The sequence below is a fragment of the Semicossyphus pulcher genome, unplaced genomic scaffold (assembly GCF_022749685.1).
Source record: "Semicossyphus pulcher isolate SPU_LCO1_2020_fin unplaced genomic scaffold, fSemPul1.0.p SCAF_17, whole genome shotgun sequence".
NCBI lineage: Eukaryota > Metazoa > Chordata > Actinopteri > Labriformes > Labridae > Semicossyphus > Semicossyphus pulcher.
The window spans coordinates 16,465,776-16,489,255 of NW_027211681.1; the positions used below are offsets into that span (position 1 = coordinate 16,465,776).

Here is a 23,480-nt window from a genome sequence, read left to right on the forward strand (position 1 = left end):
AAGCAGCTCCTTAGCTGAGTTATTGAGTTATGATTTCATAAGAATATAAAGACCAAAAGCCTGATTTATTCCTCTTTGAAAACCAAAAGAATGTGAATGAATTCCCTCAAACAATCATCCTCAAAGTGTCTCCGTCTGCCTGACCTGTGCTACCAGTTTTTCAGGCACAGCAAAACACTTGTATAAGCCTGAGGTGCTGTGTTGAAAGCAGATGATTAATGTTACTTTAGCAGTACGTCTCATTTCTGTATGAGCTGTAAATCTGGGCATTTCAGGTCCAGGACTGAGCCTTCTCACAGGGTACGACTGTGGGAAATAAGATGTTTTCCTACTTAATAAGAATTATTTCCTCGAGAGTAGAACACAAAATTCTTCATAAGCACCAGGGGGTTTCTCACAGACGCTATTTATGACAAATGAAGACAGAACATTGTGTCTCTTGAAGTAAACCTTTGAGACAGTTTGGCTTATTTTGTTAAAGGAACAAAAAGGGGTTGGTAGTAAAAAGCATTTCTATGATCAGCTTATGTATCAAAAAAGTTTCTTTCTTGTGTTGTCGTGGCCTAGAAACGTCTGAGATCTCTGCCAGCAAACACATTAATGCAGTGACGGAGAGTTCATTTACTCGGCACGGCGCCTCAGAATAGTTATATTGATTGACAGAAAATTAGTTGGCAATTATTTTGATCATTTTTTAAGTCATACAAAAAAAAAAGGTGATTCTGCTTTCACTTTGAATTATATTTCATAATTTAAATGAACTGTACTTATATAGCGCTTCTACACTACATGTCACACTCACACAATGATGGCAAAGACCTAAGTGCCAATTACCAATCAGTATCTATGCATTGATACCCAATGGCTATGCCTTTGGGAGCATTTAGGGTTCAATGTCTTGCCCAAGGACACTTCAACATGTGACTGTAGCAGTCAGGGATTGAACTGCCAACCTTCTGATTGACAGATGACCCACACTACCTCTGAGCCACAGCCGCCCTGGATGTTGGGAAAATGTACAAATATGTTGGAAAAAAGAAGCTTTGTGATGATGTCACTTGATTCTGGATCATTTGTTACTATTATAAGAATTTTTCAAAGAAAACAATCATTCAATTAATCCAGATACTAATAAACAGACTTATCCAAAATTAAATTGTCATAAGCTGCAATAATGGAATAATTTTCCTATTTATACTCACTTATTTTTATTCAAGGAACAATTTAAATGCAGGTATTTTTTACAGTGTGGTATTGGGGCTTTTACTTAAGTAAACTTCTGAATATTTCCTCCACCAATCATAATGTGAAGTAGTGAGCATGTAACCAGAAAGATACTGAAACACACAGTTGGTATTATATTTGCATTAAAAAAGTTAATCACTTTGGGCCGCTGGTTTAGCTCAGTTGGTAGCGCAGGCGTCCCATATACAGAGGCCACAGTCCTCGACGCAGCAGCCACAGGTACGACTCCCACCCTTTGCTGCATGCCATCCCACACTCTCCCGTCTATTGTATTTTCTGTCTCCCTTCAGCTGTCCCATCTAAAAAAGGCTGTGTATTCAGACTTAAATAATCCTAATAAAGACAAATACAAACGTCTCTTTGTGGATTTAGTAAAATTTAATTTATCTACAATTACACCTCCATACAGGCATACAGACTGATAGATTCTTTATTCATATCAATGTGGCTCATAAATTGATAAGTTACACAATATCTTACAGAAGCTGGATGCCAGAACTGGACAAAAAGTTGCAAAAATATCTTTTTTGTCTTTACATCTTTTCTGTCAGTGTTGTTTTTGCAGCATATTGTAGAGCGGTCAGGTCTTGTCTTCAAAGTGAAATGAAACAACTTTGAGTGCTGAAATACTGTCGACACTGAACTTGGACTGAGTGTTGGGTGTGAAGACAAACTGGGGGTGCAGCACAGTGACGAGTTGCAGGTGGTCATTACGCTGTGGGTGCATCATGTCAGAGGGGTAAAGCACGAAGAGCTCACCAGCATGTTTATGATGAAATAATAATATTAAATCTGCTTTTCTGCTACATTATGAATTCCCCAGGTGACTTGTGTGTTAAAAATTAACCTAACACTATGTGACAATACGTTACAATAAACACAAGACTGGTAAAATCCATCACACACTGGTGGTGGAAAGTGGCAGAGATGAATGCACTGACATGTTCATATCTTGAAGCTGTCACTGAAAACTGAGCGACCACACCTTGAACTAAAAAACGTCCAAATAACTAACATGAAGGTGTGATGCGACGATGAAAGGGGGTAAAGAAAATGAACATAGCATGGCAGCTGGGAGGAGAAACTGCTTCATTATACAAGTCCTAAAGTTCAGTTTCTCAGGTTCTGAAAAGTCTTTTCTTGCCTGCTGGCAGACAAATCCCTCCGTCTCCTGCTTTCAGTGTTTCTCTTCTCTAGTCCTCGTCTTCATCCTCCTCGTAATCGTCGTCCGTTTGGTCCCTGGTGTCAAGGTCGTCCTCATCGTCCACCTGTAAGGAGAGCGTCACAGTCTAACTAGAGCAAACACACAAAACACAGCTGAGTGGTCGGGACGCAGAGCATGCCTTTGAAGTTGCTGCTCGCTACATCTAAAGAACTACCACCTTACATAACTGGTTTAACTGGGAGCTTCTAAAGCCCTGTTTACACCTGGTATTAACATGTGGACCAGGTGAACTACACTGCAGACTGGAGTCTTTGTTAAAGCTGTAATCTCAAAGATCTCAGTTTTGTTCTCTGTGGCGGCACCTATGGTGATAAATGGTAATTGCGGGAGCACACTTCCCAGATATCAAGACAGTGTTGCATGTGTGACGTCCCAGGATTGGCACTGGTTGTAACTCGCTTTCCTTTATAAACTGTTTGCCTTCATCTGAGCGTCCAATTTGTTACTTTTTCTTTGGATTTTCACTTATTTTTGAAGTTGTATCTGAAGTCATCGATCTTTTCTTTGTTTGTTCAGCCGTAGTAGATTACTGTTTACTCGCAACACTTGCAGAGACCGGAAAAGCAGCCGCAGCCGAAAACGCGTCACTAACTGGGCGCCGCTTGTGATTTTTTCCATGAAAGTCGTCAAAGACACCCGGTCTGTAATAATACTATATACTGCAAATGCAAAGGCTTTCATCAGTGGGCCATAGGCTCAGTCACCATTGTGTTACCTCATTCAGCGATAGATAGTGACTTAACAGACATTTATTTAAATAAAAATCTTCAAGATTATGACTTTAAAGCTTTAAAGTCATAATCCTTATGGATTAAGCTTAGAATTAAAGCTGAACACTTTGGATCGGATCACTCAGGACGCATCTTAATACCAGGTGTAAACAGGACCTAAGTCTAGAAAAACATTATATTAATGACTTCACTATGATACAAAGTTGATTGATGATCTTGAATGTCTTGATTTAGTGCTGTTGTGTTCATGATTGTCAACTAAAATGATCTGTCATGGGGTTAAAAATTACAAATCTAATATAATGTAAGTTTATTTCCTGTTAACACCAACTGGACTTAATACAGTCAGAACAATAATCATGATGTGTTTTCTCCCTATAATATTAAGAGACCTCAATTTAACAGAAATGTCCCTGACTGATATTTTAACACTGATACCAACTTGTGATGAATTTAGGACACATATTGAACACTGATGTTTTCTACCGTCTCTCCCATCTCTTTGAGTTTCTGTTTGAGGCTGTGGATCTTCTGGTCCTGGTCGGCCAGCAGCATCAGCAGGTCGTCCTGCTCCTTCTTGGACTCCTGCACCTCCGTCTGCAGCTTTGCCTTCTCTGTCTGCAGGATGGCCACCGTGCTGGTGGCTGAGGCCAGCTGCTGCTCCAGCTCCGCCCGGCCTCCTGACGAGCTCTTTGCCTCCTCCTGAACCAACGAAGAAGAGGGTGAGGAAGGAGAAAAACACAGCAGGGACCAGGACAAGTAGATGTTAAATAAAATTATTTCAAAAAACAATTAATGGTCATTTAATGTCATTTAATGCTGCAGAAGTCGAACGCTTATTTCTACACACCTTGAGTCTCTCCGTCTCACTCGTCTGTGCTGCGAGTCTGCTCTCTAGTTCGGCCATCTTGGCTGCGTCATGTGTGCCATCACTGACGTGTGCTGCTTCTGAGGACTGAGACAAACCAGAGGAAGGGTTATTTATTTAGAAATTGTTAGAAATTATTTAATATATGCGTTATTAAAGTGTCACATCTGTATAGTTACCACAGCTTCAGCTCTCCTGAGCAGCTCCTCTCTTTCCGTCTTCATCTGGTTGATTTCTGTCGACTGCGACTGGACCTGACTCCTCAGAGCCTCCAGCTCCTGCATCAAACAAAGTCACACAGAATGTGCAAAAATAAATGACATTTACACATTCATAATACATATTCTTATATTATATATAAGATTAAAGTGTTAAGGTCAAGACTGGTGAGATTCTGTCATTTGGTCATTTTCAGAAACTTAGAAATACAGCCTGATGAATGTTATTCCTCTGAGACTTTGACCTCCATTCTCAAGCATAGAGCATGAGCTTGTTTTGAGTTTAATCCACCGACAGAAAACCGACCTGCAGCTCCAAATATTAAGAACACTTAACTTATAAAAAAATAAAAGTACATTTTTTGAACATTTACATCTTCAGCAGGAACCCATGGGGGCTGAGTGACGGACTTAAGTGAAAGTATTAAGAGTCAGACTCTGTTTGATTTCAGCTTCATGGGATTTGTCGAGAAGTCAAAAAAGAATAAGCTGTATCCTGACCAAAATTATATATCAAAAGGTCAGTTTATGCTCTAAAGGTTTGTAAGGTTTTTAGCTCAAACTGGAGAAAGTGTATCGTGATGAATTGTTACCTTGAGCAGTTCTGTGTTGTCTGATTCTGCTGCTGATCCTTCTGCTGTCTGTGAAGTCTCTGACCTCTGCGGTTACACACAATGAAACATTAGTCATACACCATGAATCACTGCGACAGGATGAAAGTAAAACTCAGATTCAGTTTAAATTGATAAACGACAGAGAATGAAAGCAAACATCATTTTTAAGAAGACATATTTAGTGGTTTGCTTAATCCTATTATCAGTATACTCCCCGTGTCCTGAGGCAGCTTTACAGAGCAGATACAGCTTTATGAGACTTCTACAGCTCAGATCGAGTTATATGAAGGAACAACCTTGTTCTCATCACAAACTTTGTAAATATCTGGGTTTACTCTCCTCACAGTGGAGAAAGACTTCATTTAGCCGATGGAAACCGCTTGTTTTTTATGAAAACACACACAGTTTGTAACTGGGGTTTTGTGGTGTGTAAATAATTTCATAACTGCCGTTTAAAAAACAGCTTTCATGGAAGAATAAACAAAGGCAATGTTTAACTCTTTCTGATGTTTGAGTCAATATGAAAACAAAAAGATCTTTGAGGTTTTCTCTGCAGGTAAAAGTAGGAACACTGGGCAGGTTACTTTTAAATCAAGGGGTAAAAAGTCACTAGTTTACACAATAAATAGTAAATAAAAGGTCTGTTAATTTATGGCTAATTGAGAACCAACAATATGACCTCTGTCTTACAAACACATAAACTCCGACAAGTTCAGTATAAAGTCATTTATCATTCAAAATCTACCTGCTGTTTATATTTCATGTACAAAACAGCTTTCATCTTTGCTGCTGAACACAAAACACGTCTGCAGACATTTACTCACCAGGGTGTTGATGAGTGCGTCTTTCTCGCCCAGTTGTGTCTGAAGGAGTGTGTGCTGCTTGCGGAGCTCCTCCACCTCCTCTCTGAGCTGCGTGAGCTCCTCCGTCTGCAGCCCGTTCACCTGCGCGCCGTCTGCCTGGCTGTTCGACTGACTCTGGTTATCCTTTCCTGAAGTTAAGAGCACACAAACATAGAGTCAGGTTAAATGTATTATACAGGAAATGTTGTCTAAATGTCCCTCCACTCCATTCCACCACTTAATAACGTACAGAAGTACCTCAAATTGTGTTGATTGATTATTATGAAGGAATTAAAATCATTGTTTTCAAAGATCATTTTTCTGGCTTTTTGCCTTTATGTGATGATAGGACAGTTGAAGAGAGACAGGAAATGTGGGGAGGAGAGAGCTGAGGATGATGTGCACCAAATGATCGGCAGATCGGGAATCAGACCTGCGATCAGCGTGTCGAGGACGGCAGCCTCTGTACACGGGGCGCCTGCTTTACCAACTGAGAGAAACCAGCGCCCCTAACATCAATTTTAAAGGATTGAGAAAATGCAACACTTGGTCACTGACATCATCGTAGAAAATGGGGCCTGGTTATGCTTCATAAATGGGTTTCGTTCCTTCACTTTGTATTAACTAACTGCATATTGTGTCCACTTGTTTGAAGTGTGTGACAATTGTATTTGTGTATCTGTATTGTTTCTGTTTATTAGTTATTAAATGTTTATGATGCTTTCTTGGCCAGGTCACTCATGAAAGAGAGAGATTATTTTGTATTATACGTATTGCTTTTTATATTTTTATTCTTATTGCCTTTTTATATCTTATTCTATTTTCTTATTTTTATTCTAACTAATTGTTCTGCACCAAAATCACCAAAACAAATTCCTTGTATGTGCAAACCTACATGGCCATAAACCCCGATTCTGATTCTGATTCTGATTCTGATTTTTGGCTAGATAAAGTTTACACACGTGTTGTTAAAGTTAAATCAGTTACTATATATAATACAGCCCAATGACACTGCATTTTAAAGTCCATCAGTGGGGCTGTAGTACCATAAATAATCATATTCAGGCACTCGCTTCACTAAGTTTTTATGTGTGTCTCTGTGTATAATGGCTCCTCTTTTTGTAGCCTGGTTTAAAATATAATTATATTCTATATAATTATATTTTATATAATGAAACCTTATTATGAAATATATAATATATAATATAATGAAACCTTCTGTGCAGTTACCCGCTGTCTAATCTAAATTCTTAATCTATGGCATTTTGGAATCTGGCACATTTTATCTTCAATACTGATACTGAGGAAAATAATGTATTTTCTTTGTTTATTTATTTATTCGATTTCTATTTGGAAAAGGTAATATCACAAAATATACACTATTAATATTTTTTACATCAAGTCCTTTTGCAGTCTTTTACACTGTTGTGAAAAACATGCTTTAGTCATCATCAAAAAGGATGTACGTTTAATCTGTTAAATATATAATCACAGATATAATCTTTGATATAAGCCATGTTTAAATCCACATATGTTAAAACTATGATAATTTATATACTCTGGAGTAAAAGTCATATTATAAAGTACTGATAAGCAAGTGGGAAATATGCCCCGAGAAGCGGCCTTAGCACAACAGAGGAAAGGAGGAGAACTGCCACAAATCTTCTTCTAATCAGCGCTGGGTTCGGGGCAGCAGTACCACAGTGAGAGAAGGCATGTAACAGGGGAGCTCTGAGAGAGGGTAGTAAAGGGTAGGGATAGGGTAAATCTGCTGAGGGAGGTACATTTTGTGTAGGTTGGTGCAGGGGGGGGCCTGATTCACAGGGCTACCCCTGCATATCCATTCTATGTAGGTGTGTGTATGTTGCGACATAGATTCTTTCTTGGGATCCCTGTTCTTCCTCAAGGACACAAAACAACAGGTAAGGGAGTGAACTCACCTAATTTCAGCTTGAGGATGTTGTACTGATCTTTGTGCTGCTGGATCTGGGACAGCTGCTGGGTGATCGTGGTCTGCATCTGTTCAGTCTGAGATGACATGTCCGATACCTGCTCCTTCAGCTCCTGGATCTGAGCGTCCTGAACGTCACACAGTAAAAATAGTCAGTGATGAGTACATCAAATATAAATCATATCAAATACACACAAAACGAAAGCTTTATCTACCTGTTCTCTGATCAGCTCTTTGTACTGAGTAACGATGTTGTCATGTTGCTCTAACGTCTTCTTCACCTCCTCTTCCTTCTTCTCCTCCTCACTTGATTTGTGAACTGCTTTGGTGATCATACCTGTGAAGAGCAGCCGGATAAATAAGTCATCAAAATGTCCATTAATACTTTGCAATAAATTAAGCATGACTGGACTGTCTCTGCCTGACCCTCCAGCTCTTTGACCAGCTTGGTGAACTCGTGGTCGAACAGCATCTGCTCCGGAGACGGGAAGACAGGCTGTGGCTTCTGAGCCGCCCGCGAGTACAGCTCGTGTTTAGTGATGAAGCCCAGTTTCTCCACAAAGTTCTCCTTCCCGATACGCTTCTCGATGAGCTGCTTTAGCTTCTCTCTGAGGATGACAGAAACAACATGGTCACTGTGATGATCGATTATGGATATGTTATTTTTCTCAAGGTGTGCGTGAGTTGTTCCTTACTTGGTGTAGTTTTCCAGTGAGTTGTCATTGTAATAGATGCAGATGCCGAGAAGCAGCGCACACAGGCCCTGCACCAGCCTTTCATCCTCTCCCAGGTTCTCTGAGATCTGCGCCGTCAGCTGCACGAGTCACCAGGTCAAGGATGCACTCAACAGCAGTCAGTTTCACACACCTGCTTTAAACCTGCACATTTACATTTACAATAGTAAAGTTTGGGTAATTATTCAGTCCCTTCGCAAGCTTTTTCTGTGATTGTTGCGGCCTAAGTTGCCTGATCTTGCGGCAGATTTTTGAAAAAGTTGCCATGCAAGTTGCGACGTTTTGAGGATTTTTTTTGTGTGTAACACAGCTACACATCCACTGTCAGTGACCGGGACAAACGCTACAATAAAGCCATCCTTTGACTGAGCGAGCTGTTTGCCTTCTGACATCCCTTCTAGTAATTTCAGTGTCAAGATACCAAAATAAGATGTGTAAAAACTGAATCAAACTAAAGGAAAACTGCACATGCCTATTTCAATGCTATATATATGCCCACAAGAAGAATCTACACATTAATTACAATCTCTGAGCTGTTCTACTTGTTATTTCAGATGCTGCACTTGTATAAAACCACTGATAAGAAATAGGATGGTTAATATCTCACTGCACAAAAACTGTTAACAGAGCGTCTGGTTGGTGGAAAGGCTGAGTGAACGGCTAACAGTTTTCAATATGGATAAATAATCACAAGAAGACATTGAGTATTGGATTTGGTAATTATGATTCACTGTACAGAGTCTCCATAAAGACTAAGTTGAGGCCGGATTAGGTAACTCGTGAAAGAAAGACTACCTCACCGAGCCCTCGTTAGAAAGGCGCAGCTGTCTGTCTCTAGCATGCAGCATTCTGGAGATATTAAAGGCACAGTAAACAAACTCTCAGATGCTTCTACAACATTGCAGACCTATGAAGATCAATATTTGGTGATGTACATGCCGACGCCCGTGGGGGGGAAATAGGTTGATTAGTCAAGTTTGGGGAACAGTTGCGGAGATTGGCCAAAAACTGCAAGGTTGCGAAAAAGTTGCGTGAATTTGCTGAATCGAAACTTCCTGTAGGGGCTGCATTTGTTCACTAAACTATAAACAGATACAGATTAAATATAAAGAATTTGTAAGATGGCTTGCAGGCTGCTTCGAGGATACAAAAGGAACGTTTTCCTGGTTGTGTAGAAAGTGTGTGACAGCTATCGGACAGTTGCTGATCCACGTACACAGCAGCATGAGGAGGCCCACCCTGGTCTGAACTTTACTGCCCTGCAGAGCACAAGAGAGAAAGAAATACATGTTAAAATATGTCTCGAGGATGAGAGTAAAAATTACTGACTAGCCCAATGTGGATCAAATATGTGATATTCAGGTGTTTTAAAAGATTTTGAGTTCGGACAATGATGAGCCGCTATGTTGTTAAACATGGGAGGTTACATACATCAAATTTGAATCCTGGTCATAGATTTTTAGATTAAGGCTGAATTTGGAAATTAACCAAGCAACAGCAAGTAACACTCAATAAATGCCAAAGATGCATTATATTCAAAGATGAAAAGAAAGTTGAATATGGAGCTGTAAAAATGGCAACAAAAGTGCTTGAGATGGGTGTTAGAACTTTTATTAAGTGTTTTACACAAAGCTGTAACAGTGGGCCCAGTTTTTCTTCCCATTCGGACATGTTTGGAGTTTGTTTGGAGTAGGGATGGGTCATGAATTTTTGAATATTGAAATAGTAATTTATAAAAAATTAAAAAAAATAAGAGAAAACGACTTTTATTTAATCTCATAAATATATTTTTCCATTGTTTTTACCGGCGCCTGGTTGTAATGCAGTACTACCACCAGACGGTGGCTGTAGCGCATCTGAAAGCTGTTTGCTAGCCGCCATTAAACAACAAAAGAAGAAGAAAGCATTAGTGCCAGGTGCAGGCACTCTTATAGTTGCCCGTGAATATCAGATAGTATTTGAACTTGAAATGCCCATCCCTAGTTTAGAGTAAAAGCCTGCTCTTGAAATGGTATGGTTAAATGAATCAATTAAATAGAAGCAATCACATCAACCATTAGTAGTGATTAATGAGGTTATAACACAAAACAATGACACTGTCAAAATGAGTGCTGTCAGTATATTTAAACAGTGTTATGGTAATCAGAGCAAGCCTGTGTTAGATAATCTGCCCTCATCTTTACCCCCAGCAATCAAGTTCAATTTCCACTCATCTTTTACTCTGCAAATAATCGGATAACTTGCAATGCAGGTAGCATGAAATCAAATGTAACTGTATTTAAGATTTCAGCACATGCAAAGCGAAATCTGCTAAATGTGCTTTTAAAGAATGAAAAATAAGCTGCATAATAAAAAAATGATCATGCATTTCCATGAAAACAGCGATGAGAAGCAGGTAAAAGAGGTTTAAGATCCACAGCAGCCTGGTTTTTATTTCCTCTTTTAACACATTTATGTCAGTCAGTAATTATGCAGATTCGAATAATCCATCTTAATCACTTGTAGAAAAGGAAGGATGCTTTTAATGGAGTTGTAATGAACGATGAAGAAAGTCAACACATAATGAATCATCGATGTAAACTCTACTCTGCTAAAAAAAGCTGGTGCATTTTCACTTAATGCACATCATGCTTCAAGAAAAGCTGACACCTTTCCTGCAGTGATGCCAACATTGAGGGAGTATTGAGGTCTGAGCAATGCAGGTACAATATTATCAGCATTCCAAACTTACAAAATCACCTTTTCAGATTTAGTCTCCGAATGTGACGAAATGCAAAAATGAAGAGGAAAACAAAAGACAGAAAGAATGACCACAAGTAGAAATTGAATAAAAAAGATTACACACTGTACTTCTGTATGTGAAAGTGGTCCAATCAAGCTTACCTACAGTAACCTTTAAAGTAAACTAAGGACAGAAATACAAAGGAGAATCCCTTCCTTCATATCTGAAAACATCATTACAATGAGTTTGGAGGAATAGCTCTCAACACACAATTAGCGTATACCCTCTAACTCTCAAAGCTAACGGAATACAACCTTTCAGCCCGAGGGCTTCAACAGTCAGGAGGTTATCTCCGCCCAGGTTTGGGGTGGAAGCTGCCAGAACATATTACAGTGGTCCAACAGGTCTCCTCCGGATGGGTTTGTTAGCTCCTTCCTTGTTTTAACATTTAAAATAAAAGCATAATTTGCTTCTGCAACGCCAGAGCGCGATGTAAAAACACACACTGGGGCGGCTTAGCGCTGGTGTCGCTTGGTTCAATGTAAAATGGCAAAGGCTGCATGACGGCGGGGCTTCGTTGCAGCACTGAGGCGGTACCGCAGCTCTTGGTTAAGTACTGCTGAATGTTTTTAGACTTCCTCTCAACACTTGAACTGAAACCATGTAAATCCCTCCTGACAATTGAAAAATCCTCTTAAGTATGAACCCCAAAATCGCCTGGCACCTGCACTGTGTATTTACAAAAGGCTATATGTAAATTAAAGAACATGAAAACATGAGTGGAAATCTACAGAAAAGGTCCCAAAAGCTGCTGCAGCAAACACACTTGAATAGATATTTGCGTGCAGCACAGAAAACCGTCCAACTTCACAGCTCAAAGACGGTGTTAGGACTTCCTGTGTCCCCTTCCTCTCAGCCCCTCTCTGGTGTCCATGTATGCACTAAAACACACCTCAGTCGTCAGCACACTGAGAGCAAGCAGAGCTTCAAAATCTGAGGTGAGGAGCACCCGTGTGCCACCCTAATGAAGAAGAACTGGGTCATAGCCATAAGTTAGGGACAAAGGCGGAGTAGTAAAGAGTTAAATGGAAGCAAGATCCCCCAACACTTGGGCCAAAAAGACCCCTACTACAGATGCCAAGCCGTAAAACCAGCATAGGTGCTGCCCAAACACTCAAAACACACACAGAGGCACAGTTTGCACACACGTTACTTACCCGCCGGGCGATCTTATCTCCCTGCAAAACCACAATAATGTGACATTGTTCTTGATGACAGCATTAATTAGTGTTGCTAAAAATCCTTCCTTCAAAGACACACATAACCTGTTAGCATCCCCTTCATACAAGCAGCTGAGTGTCTTACCTGGGAGAGGATGTTAGTGCACTGCTGCAGCAGGGAGACGGGGGGCTTCCCCAGACTGGTGGCCAGTTGGACCCTCAGCAGCTGCTCCTTCTGGGTGAGGTTGTCCTGCAGGGCGTGAGCCAGAGCTACAGCGGCACACCAGTTGGACAGAGAGTCTGCCGAGAACAGGCCTCCGCACAGCAGCTGGCCGGCTGAGATGGAGTTGGCTGGAGGAAAGAAGGGAGTGCGTCAGCAAAGACATTACAGTCAATAAGGAATAAAGCTGAAGGTCTATCCACTTCTAAGTGTGGGGATGTGGGTTGTGCAAATTGTGGTGTACTACAACTACTCTACTGAACAAACATATCCCATTCAGCTCCAGGCTTTGGTCCTAACAAACTCTCCTTTTATCATAACTTTTATAAGAAGTTGCGACAAAAAATTATAAAATTTTAGCACCTTGACAACTTAAATACTATTTTTATATAATATTTGATCAACAAAAAACATTTAAACAATTATCACACAATTTATCTGCTGTATTCTGCTACACCCAAAAGTGATGCTAAGCGTATAATGTCTGTAATGTGTTAAATCAAGAACATAACAACTAAGAGTTGCATCTTATTGTTACAGAGATCTTAATCTCCATTTACAGTTTTGTACTACACTTGTAGTCCGAGTAATATTGACCAATCATGTATGGGGCGGATGTGGCTCAGTGGTAGAGTCGGTCGTCTTTCAATCGGAAGGTCGGAGGTTCGATCCCCAGCTCCCTCAAAGTGTCCTTGGGCAAGACACTGAACTCCCTGAAGATAACTGATTGACAGTTGGGCACTTTACGTAGCAGCTGCCATCAGTGTGTGAATGGGTGAATAGCAGCTGTGTAAAAGCAGCTTTGAGTGGTTGCAAAGACTAGTAAAACACTATATAAGTACAGTCCATTTACCATTTACATATCAGCAGGCTGCGGCGTATCAGCTATCTGCAGCAATGATGATGATGTAACTTCTTATTAATCTCTATAAACAGACATGATGATTTAATGATGATGATGTAACTTCTTATTAATCTCTATAAACAGACATCTGCAGCTAAGTTCAGCTAACAATACGTTCCATCTAAAATTCAACTTGAGATAAATTCCCTTGTGCCGTCACGGAATACGTTCAGCGTTTAGATTTCCCGATTTCAGTGAATGCATCAGGAATGATCGATCCGTTCAACAAACGAGCATTTTAAAAGTAGTTTTCTTCTCCTCTTGAGGACAGACCTGACAAAGCTTCATTTTTACTTTTTACTAATCTGCATCATGATGTCGAAATTTCAGCAAAGATAAGACCCGTTAATTAAAGTAAATCACAGGAAAAATTGTTTTTTTCCAGATTCATAGCTCTGTATTTATCCAGAGTGCAGCCTCTGTGTAACTTACTGTTTACAGTGAAACTGAGACTCACCAGAAACAGATGAATGGGGCACTCCTTCTGGGGATTTAATGAACCAAGAAATGACAGCATTTATTGTGCAGACAAATCTAGAGGGAGAGACTTTTGATCTTGGTCGCTTCTCAAGTTTCTAACTGGACTGTAAGTCTTGACTGAAAGTCTTTTACCGCGAATCGCTGGCTAAACCAGACACGCATGACATGTTCACCGTTGTCCCCAGAGGATGTATCGTCGTCAGACTTTAGCAGATTGGTTCTGAGTTTGCAGAGATCATAATATTCTACTAGGGGAGCTATGACTCTATGTTGAACATTTAAGTGCATTTTAAAAATTGACCTACTTACTGTATTACTGTCACAGCAAAATATTTCTCTTCTCATTTGTCTACAAACTACAAAAACTGCAAAAGAGCTGAGCTCAAAACAAGTTCTCGACTTACCATCGATGGTGGATGGCAGCAGCGTGGCCACAATCTCCCCCTGGCCCTTCTGGTTTTTGTAGAGGAAACACTGGAAACAGTAGAGGACTGCACAGCGAAGCACAAATGGCTGCCTCTCATTCACCATGGACATGAGCAGCACCACAATGGCCGGTCTAAAGAGATGAAGAGGAGAGGTTAGGGAACAGGTTCATCACGATCAGACTGATATGAGAGATTTGATGTCTCTGTTCGCGGGTTGTGTCTCACCTTGGAGGGTTTGAAGGAGCGTTAACAGATGCAAAGTAGTCCTGGTTGACCTGTGAGCCTCTGATAACCTCCGACACAGTGTTGATGGTCTGAAAGAAAGTGTCCAGATCACAAACTTTAGAGCAGCTCAAAGAGAGAAGCCTTAATGTTTAGTAAATGGTGCTGTCATTACCTCAGTGAGGATGTCAGCAGGCACACCGGTGGCCATGAGGATGGTGCACAGCTGCTGCAGCAGACCACACTGGTACATGGACTTCTGACAGCTGGCTGTGGCTCCAGGAGAGTTCACCGGAGACACCATGACTCGCACCAGCTGGAAACAAATCATTGTGCAGCATTTAAGCAAAACCAACATCCCATTATTCTGCTTGTTTAAACAGCAATTAGGTTAAAGCAACAGTTCCAGCCGAGTGTTGTGCGTTACCTGCAGCATGAGGTGGAGGTTAGTGACCTTCTGTGCAGACCAACCGGAGTTATCGTCCCCGACCTCAAACCAGGGCTTCATTCTCTGAATGTAGGAGCCCTCCTTGAAGAAGTTCTGGTTGGAGCTGTTGTTTTTCAGCAGGTTGAGCAGCAGCAGCAAACAGTCCTCCACCACAATACCTGCAGACAGCAAAAGGATGTATACATCTCACAGGAAAAACTTTGATCGTATGATCTTAAGAATGAAAGTAGAAGGTTTGTATTTGAACGTGCGGACACAACTCTGAAGTGAATCTCCAAATTCCTCTACCTCCATCACTGCTGCCCTCCTCTGTGATGATATCTAGAAGGCGCTCAAATGCGTTTTCAAAAGCCACAATTTTCTGAATGGCAGCGTTGGATTTGGTCAGCTGTTGAAGCAGCAACAAGCCCTGTTGGAAGGTGAAAACAGATTGTCATGCATCTCCTGGAAATGTGATTACTGTACAGTCATACTTATGCTTTATTACAAAGACAGGAAGACCTGCTAAAATGACTAAGCAGGCGTTCAGACCAAAATCAGTCCTGTGCTAAAATAATAAAGCCGGCTGTGTTGTTTAAGGGACTGGTTAGACAGGAAATGTGATTCAGGGGAAACAAAACACTAGAGAATAGTTTAGAAACACTCTTGACACAAGATTTTCCAACTCCGGGGAGTAATCACGGTTGCAACTACTGTACGATTAGTCACGCTGGGTAAACATATGGTGTTTATGTTACAAAGTTATTCAACAGGAATGTACGCTTGTATGTATATGATGGGCCAACACGGCATCCTGCTGAACATTAAGAAAAGTTTGAGCCCGCTTTAACCCCAAGTGTTTTTTGCCTGTGTCCTCTGTGCTGGCGTCACAGCTGCGTCAGCTATAGCCCAATCTTGGATCTCATTGGCTGACGATATAGCCTTTGGGGACAACGGTGAACATGTGGGGCGTGTCAGGTTTAGCCAGCGGTTAGCGATAAACAACTTCCAGTCAAGATTTTGTTTTCCGCGTGCTGCATTGTTTACAGGAGAAGAACCCGTTTTCTTCAACATCATTATCATGAGCAGCCTGCTGATACGCGATTGGTCAATATTACTCGGACAACAAGCGTAGTACAAACGGAAACCAGAACACCTGCCATCCCTAAAATCCACGTCCCTGCCTAAAGACTCTACATTTCTATGTAGAATCTATAGATAGAGATTAGGTATAGCCTCATTCTAATGAATGTGGTAAGCTTTTTCACACAGAGATAAAGTTGGTCTGAACTCTGCCTCCGTTAATAAATACTCACATCATTACGAATCACCTCTCTGGAGTCGGCCAACAGGTCCATCAGTCTGGAGACACCTGAGATGGACACAGGAGAATTACAGACTTGCTGATATAAGACCACAAGTACTGAGTAAAATGCAGACGTTACAAAAGAGGTCTGATTCAATGTGGAGAGGAGAGACTCACCCATGGGGCTGACCAGAATGATCCCCTGGACCTGGGTCCCCTGGTTCTTCAGGAGAGCAGTCAACAGCTTAACCCCGGGCCAGCGTACGTGGAAGTCAAACTCCTATAAAACAGAATCACATCAATGCATTTAGACGTCAGGCAGCTGTTCAGACGATATAAAAACACTGGAACAGAAACCGTTCAGTACCTCCAGCAGAGTGAGGAGCAGGGTCACGTGTTCGGGGTCCTGAATGAACGTCTCTGTGAACTGAGCACCAAGATCATCGGCCTGCTTCTGGGCGGTCTCATCTGTGGAGGAGAGTGATAGCTGGAATCAATAACGTCTCCAATAAATACTCTGGCCGGAGTCATCAGTCTAGTGAGGGGACCGGTTGGTTTGTTCAGAGCATTTAGCCTGAGTTAGACGGAGACAATTAGTGGATCTGTCAATTCTTAAAACCTCCCGAGTTTCTAAACGATTGTAATTTAGTTGTGCAACTGCATAATGACTTTAAACAGAATATATAAATCAAATGAGAAATGCTCAGGATCATACTTGTGAACAGCAATTCTGTAAAAACAGGGGGGGCACACAGAGGTGGGGAAGGCTGGATGGAGGGGTGAATAGGGTGAGCTCAGTAGGTTTAGTGTGACAAGCTAGTTAGAAACACCACTGTATTAAGAATAAGTGCATACTGCACCAGGTGTATCTGAGGGTACTTAAACTTAAAGCACCCCTCTAGTGAAAATCAAGTGTTTAACCTTGTAAACATCTCCATGTGGTGTTCTTCATGTGCTACAAGACATATCAGGGACAACATCAGCAGTCATCTCCATGGCTGGGCCTGTCTGCTTTTAAACTGCAGTGTACCAAGGACAGGCTGAACAACACGTTTTCAGATTGGCAGGTTTGAGGCGTCACAAACCTAAGGAACCAATCCTGTTAATGGACGGGGTGACGTTATGCATATCATTATGTGTAACCTATGGCAACCACTTCGGGCGATGCGCGAGCCAGCTGTAACCGCCATTGTAATTTTTGCAAACTCACTACTGACTACTAACCCTAACATCATTACTACTAATTACTACATTTCAAGCTCGTTAAGTTTTAACAAGTTGCCACTAAACGATGGCGTGTTGTTTTCGGGACGGAGGGGGCGGTTGGAAATTTGCATAGTGGGCGGGAACGATTCAGATTTTACAAGGTAATTAAACGTATTTTGCAGAAATGTATTATTTTAAGCAGAGCCTTTTATATGTCTCATCTCTCATTCATCAACTGATTTCTGTTTTCACCCTAAAACAATGAAGGGTGTGGAAAGGGATGTGTGTATTGATGAACACACTCAGGCTTATCACCTGACTGCACATTTACCCGTGCCTCTATAAAACTTAATAGTATTTTAGCTCATTGTTTTGGTATGTTTACAGTTTAGATTCACTGTCAACGCTCTCAAAAGTATCGTTTAAGAGACAACACTCAAAAAGTGTGTTCAGACTAGGGATGAACGATATTAGATTTTTTGCCGATATCCGATATGCCGATATTTTACAACTCATTTAGCCGATTACCGATACCGATTTTTTTTCCCCGCACACGTAATTGCAGAGATCATCAACTCTCTTCTGTATTGGAATTACCATACAGTATAATGGTGATACTCTTATCACATTTGGTAGATAACGGTCGGGGTGACGGGTCTTGAGATGGTTAATCAAGTTTGTAGTGTTGAAAGACTTTGCCTTGGCTCCTCCTCGCATCACCGAAGCTGAGCAGTCGTTGCAAATAGCAGTTTTGCTATCTATTTCGGACACTGTGAAAAACTTCCACACCACGGACATTTTGGCTTCTAACTCTCTCATGCTGCAGGTAGACACACGTGACGTCATCACGCTGCGCCGCGCAGGTCTTCTTCGCGCCGAGGTCGGGCATTTAATCAAGTATGCAGCAGCCCATTATTTTATCGGTTAATTATATCGGCAGATATCGGCGTGTTGGCCGATATCGGATGATACCGATAACGTGCCGATAATATCGTGCATCCCTAGTTCAGACGCAAATCTGCATGGGCAATGGGACTAAAGGCGTACAATGTTGCAATTCACACAGAAAAGCATGAGAAGCTTTGTTGTAAAAAAGCCTCTCAGCAAATAATGGACAGTAAATTTAAGATTATTTTCCTTTAAGTATGTTGGAGGTGTAAATGGGCAAATATTTGCTACATGTTTGTCATAACTGCGTATGCCCCTTTTACTTGTTATCTACAGATCTTGAAACAAAATGTAAGAGAACATAAAAAGAAGGTGAAGAAATGTGTGTTTTTTGTAATTTTGGTTAACTTATTTGGAAAAACACTTGAAAAGGAAACAACCAGGTATTAAAATGTAAGCAGAAACAATGGAGTAATGACGATATCAACAGACAGAGGTTGGGGGTGTGATGATATTAGTGAAGCACACTTGTTACCACCCAAACACCTTCAAGTCACTTTCCGACTGATTTTAGTGAGGTTAGTTATTTAGCAGAGCTAAAGCTAATGCGGGAGCAGCTTCGTTTCAATACTGACCATGTGCAGAAACATTCTTATGCTTCCCTGAGACAGGGATGCTGGTTACTGCATCTGTGAGAGCAGGGGGGGGAGCAAGTTTAAAGCCTCACCCAAAAGCTAGCTTATTTCAACCACTGTGAAAAAGTGTAGAATCAGCGGATTGATTCTTGTGAAGACATGCGCTGACGACAACAAACACACAGCCGTAATTTTGTCAGCTGTTGGAGCTGTGAAGATGATTTATAATGTGCTGTTTTTCCACAACCAAACCAAGGGAAACCTTTGTAAGTGCTGCTGGAGGTTAAGAGGGAGGAGGGGGAACATCATGCACAATCAAAGAGTTTTACCTTCTGATTCATCTGTAGGTTAAAACATGGAAGAGAAGAGAGACGAGAATCTTTATATAAAGCAATCATTGTCAGTGTATAGGGAAGTCCACTTGACATTAATTGAATTTACACATGCACACAAAATATAATTAGAAGGAATTATATCAACCAATTTAAGGTGAATTTCATTATTCCTGATAATTGTGTGAGGGTTACACACCTTGCTCTTCCTCCTCATCGTTGCAGATGATGTTGTACAGCGTGTCCAAAGCATAGCCCAGGATTTCAGAATCAGACCTGTTTGTGTTAGCAGGGAGAAGCATGTTTTATTGTTAACAGAACTCAAATAGAACAAAACTCTTCCACTGCGTGTTTGGTGCGAAGATCTTTTAACAGCAAACAACACACACGTACCTGTCAGTTTGCAGTATGTTAATCAAATGTTCCATCGCCTGGGTGCCAACTTCCATGCGGTATTTCTGAAGAAAAATAACAGGGAAGGCAAGGTGAGATCAAAGTGTTGTATATAAGATTTGAACAATCAAGACAAGATGTAGAAGAAAAGGGAATGTAAATGACATTTATAACTCGACTACAGAACAGTCCAGGATATGAATGATAGTCCCAAATTAGGCCGCAGGTCTTTTTTGACCATAAACCATCCAGAAATATTTTAGATAGTAATTATAAGCTCAATGATGCTGCATTTATATAACACGTTATAAAATGTAAATCAACATGGACAAGAAAAATCGTAAGTTTGTACTTTGTTTCTCATGAAATACAGGAAGTCAACACATCCACCCTTTGTTATCTGACCCCACTGAGTGTTAATGCTTAACCCAGCGCCTCCTAAACCCCTTATTCATGCCTGATAACCTCATTACTCATGGTTGATGGGGCAACCAGAGGCAAAACTGTCCATAAACAGAACTAAGAGGTAGCTCTGTAGAAGTCTATATCGATGATCCGCCCATTTTAATAATTGTTGTTTGATAAAGGAGCATTTCATCAAATATTCATGTTGGTTTACACGCCATTCACACGGGGCAACATGGACCTGAATCCACAGCTGTTTTGTACTTTGTTGACAAATACTCCTGTAAATTAAAAAAAATGTTAATATTCTAAACAACTAATGGATAAAAAACCCTCTGAGAGCCTGACTAATGTTGATTAAACACCCACAAGCCACATCATACGCACTCTCTGTTGCCAGTTTATTACACCTACCTGACTAAAAGCATTGCTGTTTTCTGTAATTCTTTATAAACTGGTGTTTCTAAAGAGTTGTTGTTTTTTTTATATAGTGTCCACCCCATTAATATCAATCAAGATAGACTTAAAAGAAACAGAAATTTCAAAATGATTCCATAGTTAAATCAACACCTCTTTAAAAATAGTGTCAACAAAAAAGAACAATCTAACCTTCCTAAATGTGGGATGTATTGCAGGACTGTTGGACTGCATTGGTTTAAGCTTGGTGTGCCTAATAAACAGGCAACTGTCTGTATTTTCGTTACACCTGTTCCAATAACTTCAGACTTTACCTTTGAGAGGGACTTAAGAGCGCGGACGGCATCTCTGCGGTCTTCTAGGAGCGTTGAGGAGGCTACCCGGTCACACAACTTCTGGATCTGTCGAGAGAGGAATCATTGTTTATTTTGTTTGTCTGCTTCATCAACAGTGAGGAGAAGAATCCTGTTATTGTATGTCTGGATAAGGTTGTGGAATTGTTTTCAGAGGCATAATGTACAAGATATCATTACACATTTGTAAACTATTTTCCTCTAAATTATTGGAGGATTTGACGTATCCAGCTTTTCTTTTGATATATTGACTTTATGTCCATTTATATATGCCTTCCTGAAGGTTCTTCTTGGAATTGTGCATAAGCTTGAGAAAAAAAACAAAAAACACTTGGCCAATAAAGCTAATTCTGATTAAAAAACACCACCAGTAAAAAATGTAACCATTAATATAGAACGGCAGAAAATTCAAAAAGTGGACAGATGTTTACTTAATATTTAAATACTAGCTGCAAGACTCTGCTGTCGTATAAATTATCAAAGTGTCTTGACAGATGTATTGTGTGCTCTGCAGGAGAGTCAAGCTGCTTCTTTAAACAGCCAAAACAGGAATGTCTACACTCAAAGATCTGATGATGTGGGTATGCAACACCAGCAGGAGCTATTGCTACTTCAAGAAGAAATAATTAGAAGTGAAATCGATGAAGGAAGTAACCATTAACTACATCCCAAACAACAGTCCAGAGCAAATAGAGGGCCTATCTTCTATCTGATACTGCACCAGTCAGCATAATTGCATTAAATTCCATTAATTATTCTGGATGTGAATATATATATCTGTTTTACTATTGGAGGTTATTGTAGATATAAAGATATTGATGGAGGATGTTAACTACAGCCACTGACATTCGATACTTCTATTATAACTTACAATCAGCTTTCTTTAATTTGTTTTCATTCACTCCGTATATCTAATTATAGGGGAAACAGCAGGCATGTCAAAGACAGCCCAACTGCTGAATGACAGATATGCTACGTTAGCTAACTAGCCCATTAGCCTTCTGACTAGCTCGTTGTTCTAATTCAGGGAGGCCCCGGTCTCTTGACATATTATACTGGTGGTTTTTGAGAGCAAAGCCTACATTTATAAACACATGTATGAATGATGACGCGAGTGTTGTCTAAGTTGTCAAGCACAGGGCGTAGAAAATCTTAGCTAGACGGAGCTAGTCGCAGCTAGCCCGGCTTGTTCTCCTACCGTCTCCGCTCCAGACGGCTGCGGCCCGGGTGCCTGCCCACCCATCACTCCTCTGAAGAAATTCATCTTCACAGACGTCCTCTAGGTGCCGTACTGAAAGCGTCTCTCCTTCCTAAAAGAACCTCTGACTCCCTCTTAGTGTTCGGTGCAATGACTATGTGATTGGAAAAGGAAAGACGGTACAAGCTGGTGATTTTTCTGCACTGTGTACACTGACTGACCGACCCCGGAACACAAATGTAAGGACACTGCGCATGCGCGCAGACGTGGCGATACGTGGCTGATCAGCAGACGATTGGGTTCAGTGTTTTAAAGGGCAAGACATGCTAATTATTACACTGTGTGAAAGATAATACGGTAAACACAAAGATTAATTTCATTTACTCACCAATGTGTGAAAGATTATACAAAAGCAAAAGAAAGAGTGAAACATTTTATATTTCTAGTAAGTCATATTTGGACTTTAGAAATTCTATAGGAATGAGATTACAGGTGCTTTACCGACAAAACATAAGCATTAAAAATTAAAGTAGCCTCGTGAGAAATAAAGTGGCCTCTGTCAGTGGTGTTATATAGGAATTAGAAATCATATTTTAATTGTTAGTTATTTGGCTATTCTGATTATTCTGGTTTTTTGATGTTGTATGTATGTTAGTATGTATTTTAATTTCACATTTAATATTTGTTGTATTTTCTTGTAGTGTCAAAATAGAGCTATAAGACAAGTAATCATTCATTTATTTCAACTCTTATCTATCTTACATGATACATTCTTAAATAAATATGTTGTAGATTGTTACTATTATCATACATTTATATTTCAACATATAAGTTTCACATTGTGCAAACGTTTGGACAGACACACGTGCTCTCACATGCAAATAGTGCTAGCTAGTTTTTATGTTTCCACTATTGTATAGCTATTGTTTGATATTAATTATTCTATACCCATGAATCATATTTTGTAAGATTGTATTTTATGCGTATACATCTTAATTTGAAAACTAGTAATATATGTCATGGACGAAAAAAGATTTTAAAAAAGAGTAAAAGATTCTTCATATTGTGAATTCATCAGCTTGGATGTGTATCGGATATGATATAATAACATGGCTTTTATTTGTTCAACAGCACCTTTAAAATAAAAGTCCTGCAGTTTAGATTTCACTTCAATCGTGTTCGAGACGATATTAAAATAAAAGTAGAGATATCCTGACAATTATTTTTATTGCTTAATCTGTCGTAATCTTAATTATTTAGGCTATTAATCACTAAATCTATAAAATGTACATTGTG

General features: G+C 40.2%; 1 protein-coding gene across 3 annotated transcripts; it reads right to left on the reverse strand.

Annotated features, from left to right (window-relative positions):
- Nucleotides 1-1,612: 1,612 nt before the first annotated feature.
- uso1 (USO1 vesicle transport factor) lies at nucleotides 1,613-22,407 on the reverse strand. Of its 3 annotated transcripts, XM_069666411.1 has the most exons (27): nucleotides 22,185-22,407; nucleotides 20,948-21,034; nucleotides 19,812-19,876; nucleotides 19,618-19,694; nucleotides 19,416-19,427; nucleotides 19,087-19,140; nucleotides 16,725-16,825; nucleotides 16,535-16,637; nucleotides 16,368-16,423; nucleotides 15,361-15,481; nucleotides 15,052-15,230; nucleotides 14,800-14,940; nucleotides 14,628-14,716; nucleotides 14,379-14,533; nucleotides 12,516-12,721; nucleotides 12,368-12,388; nucleotides 9,577-9,687; nucleotides 8,390-8,508; nucleotides 8,121-8,302; nucleotides 7,910-8,031; nucleotides 7,684-7,822; nucleotides 5,726-5,892; nucleotides 4,881-4,946; nucleotides 4,249-4,347; nucleotides 4,052-4,156; nucleotides 3,688-3,903; nucleotides 1,613-2,513 (listed from the first exon to the last, which is right to left on the reverse strand). In XM_069666411.1, the coding sequence occupies exons 1-27, from the start codon at nucleotides 22,248-22,250 to the stop codon at nucleotides 2,439-2,441; spliced, it is 2,934 nt and encodes a 977-aa protein (XP_069522512.1). In that variant the 5' UTR covers nucleotides 22,251-22,407; the 3' UTR covers nucleotides 1,613-2,438. The 3 variants fall into 3 exon arrangements, with proteins under 3 accessions (XP_069522512.1, XP_069522510.1, XP_069522511.1); XM_069666409.1 differs by lacking the exons at nucleotides 19,087-19,140; nucleotides 19,416-19,427; XM_069666410.1 differs by lacking the exons at nucleotides 12,368-12,388; nucleotides 19,087-19,140; nucleotides 19,416-19,427.
- Between the last annotated feature and the right edge of the window lie 1,073 nt (nucleotides 22,408-23,480).

Bases quoted from the DNA above. Each gene is read 5' to 3' on its own strand.
- uso1 (XM_069666411.1), bottom strand. From the start codon at position 22,250: ATGAATTTCTTCAGAGGAGTGATGGGTGGGCAGGCACCCGGGCCGCAG. The intron at 8,032-8,120 runs GTCAGGCAGAGA...TGCTCTTCACAG, and splicing joins GCTGGTCAAAGAGCTGGAGG to GTATGATCACCAAAGCAGTT. The intron at 4,348-4,880 runs GTAACAATTCAT...TGTTTGATGCAG, and splicing joins ACAACACAGAACTGCTCAAG to GAGCTGGAGGCTCTGAGGAG.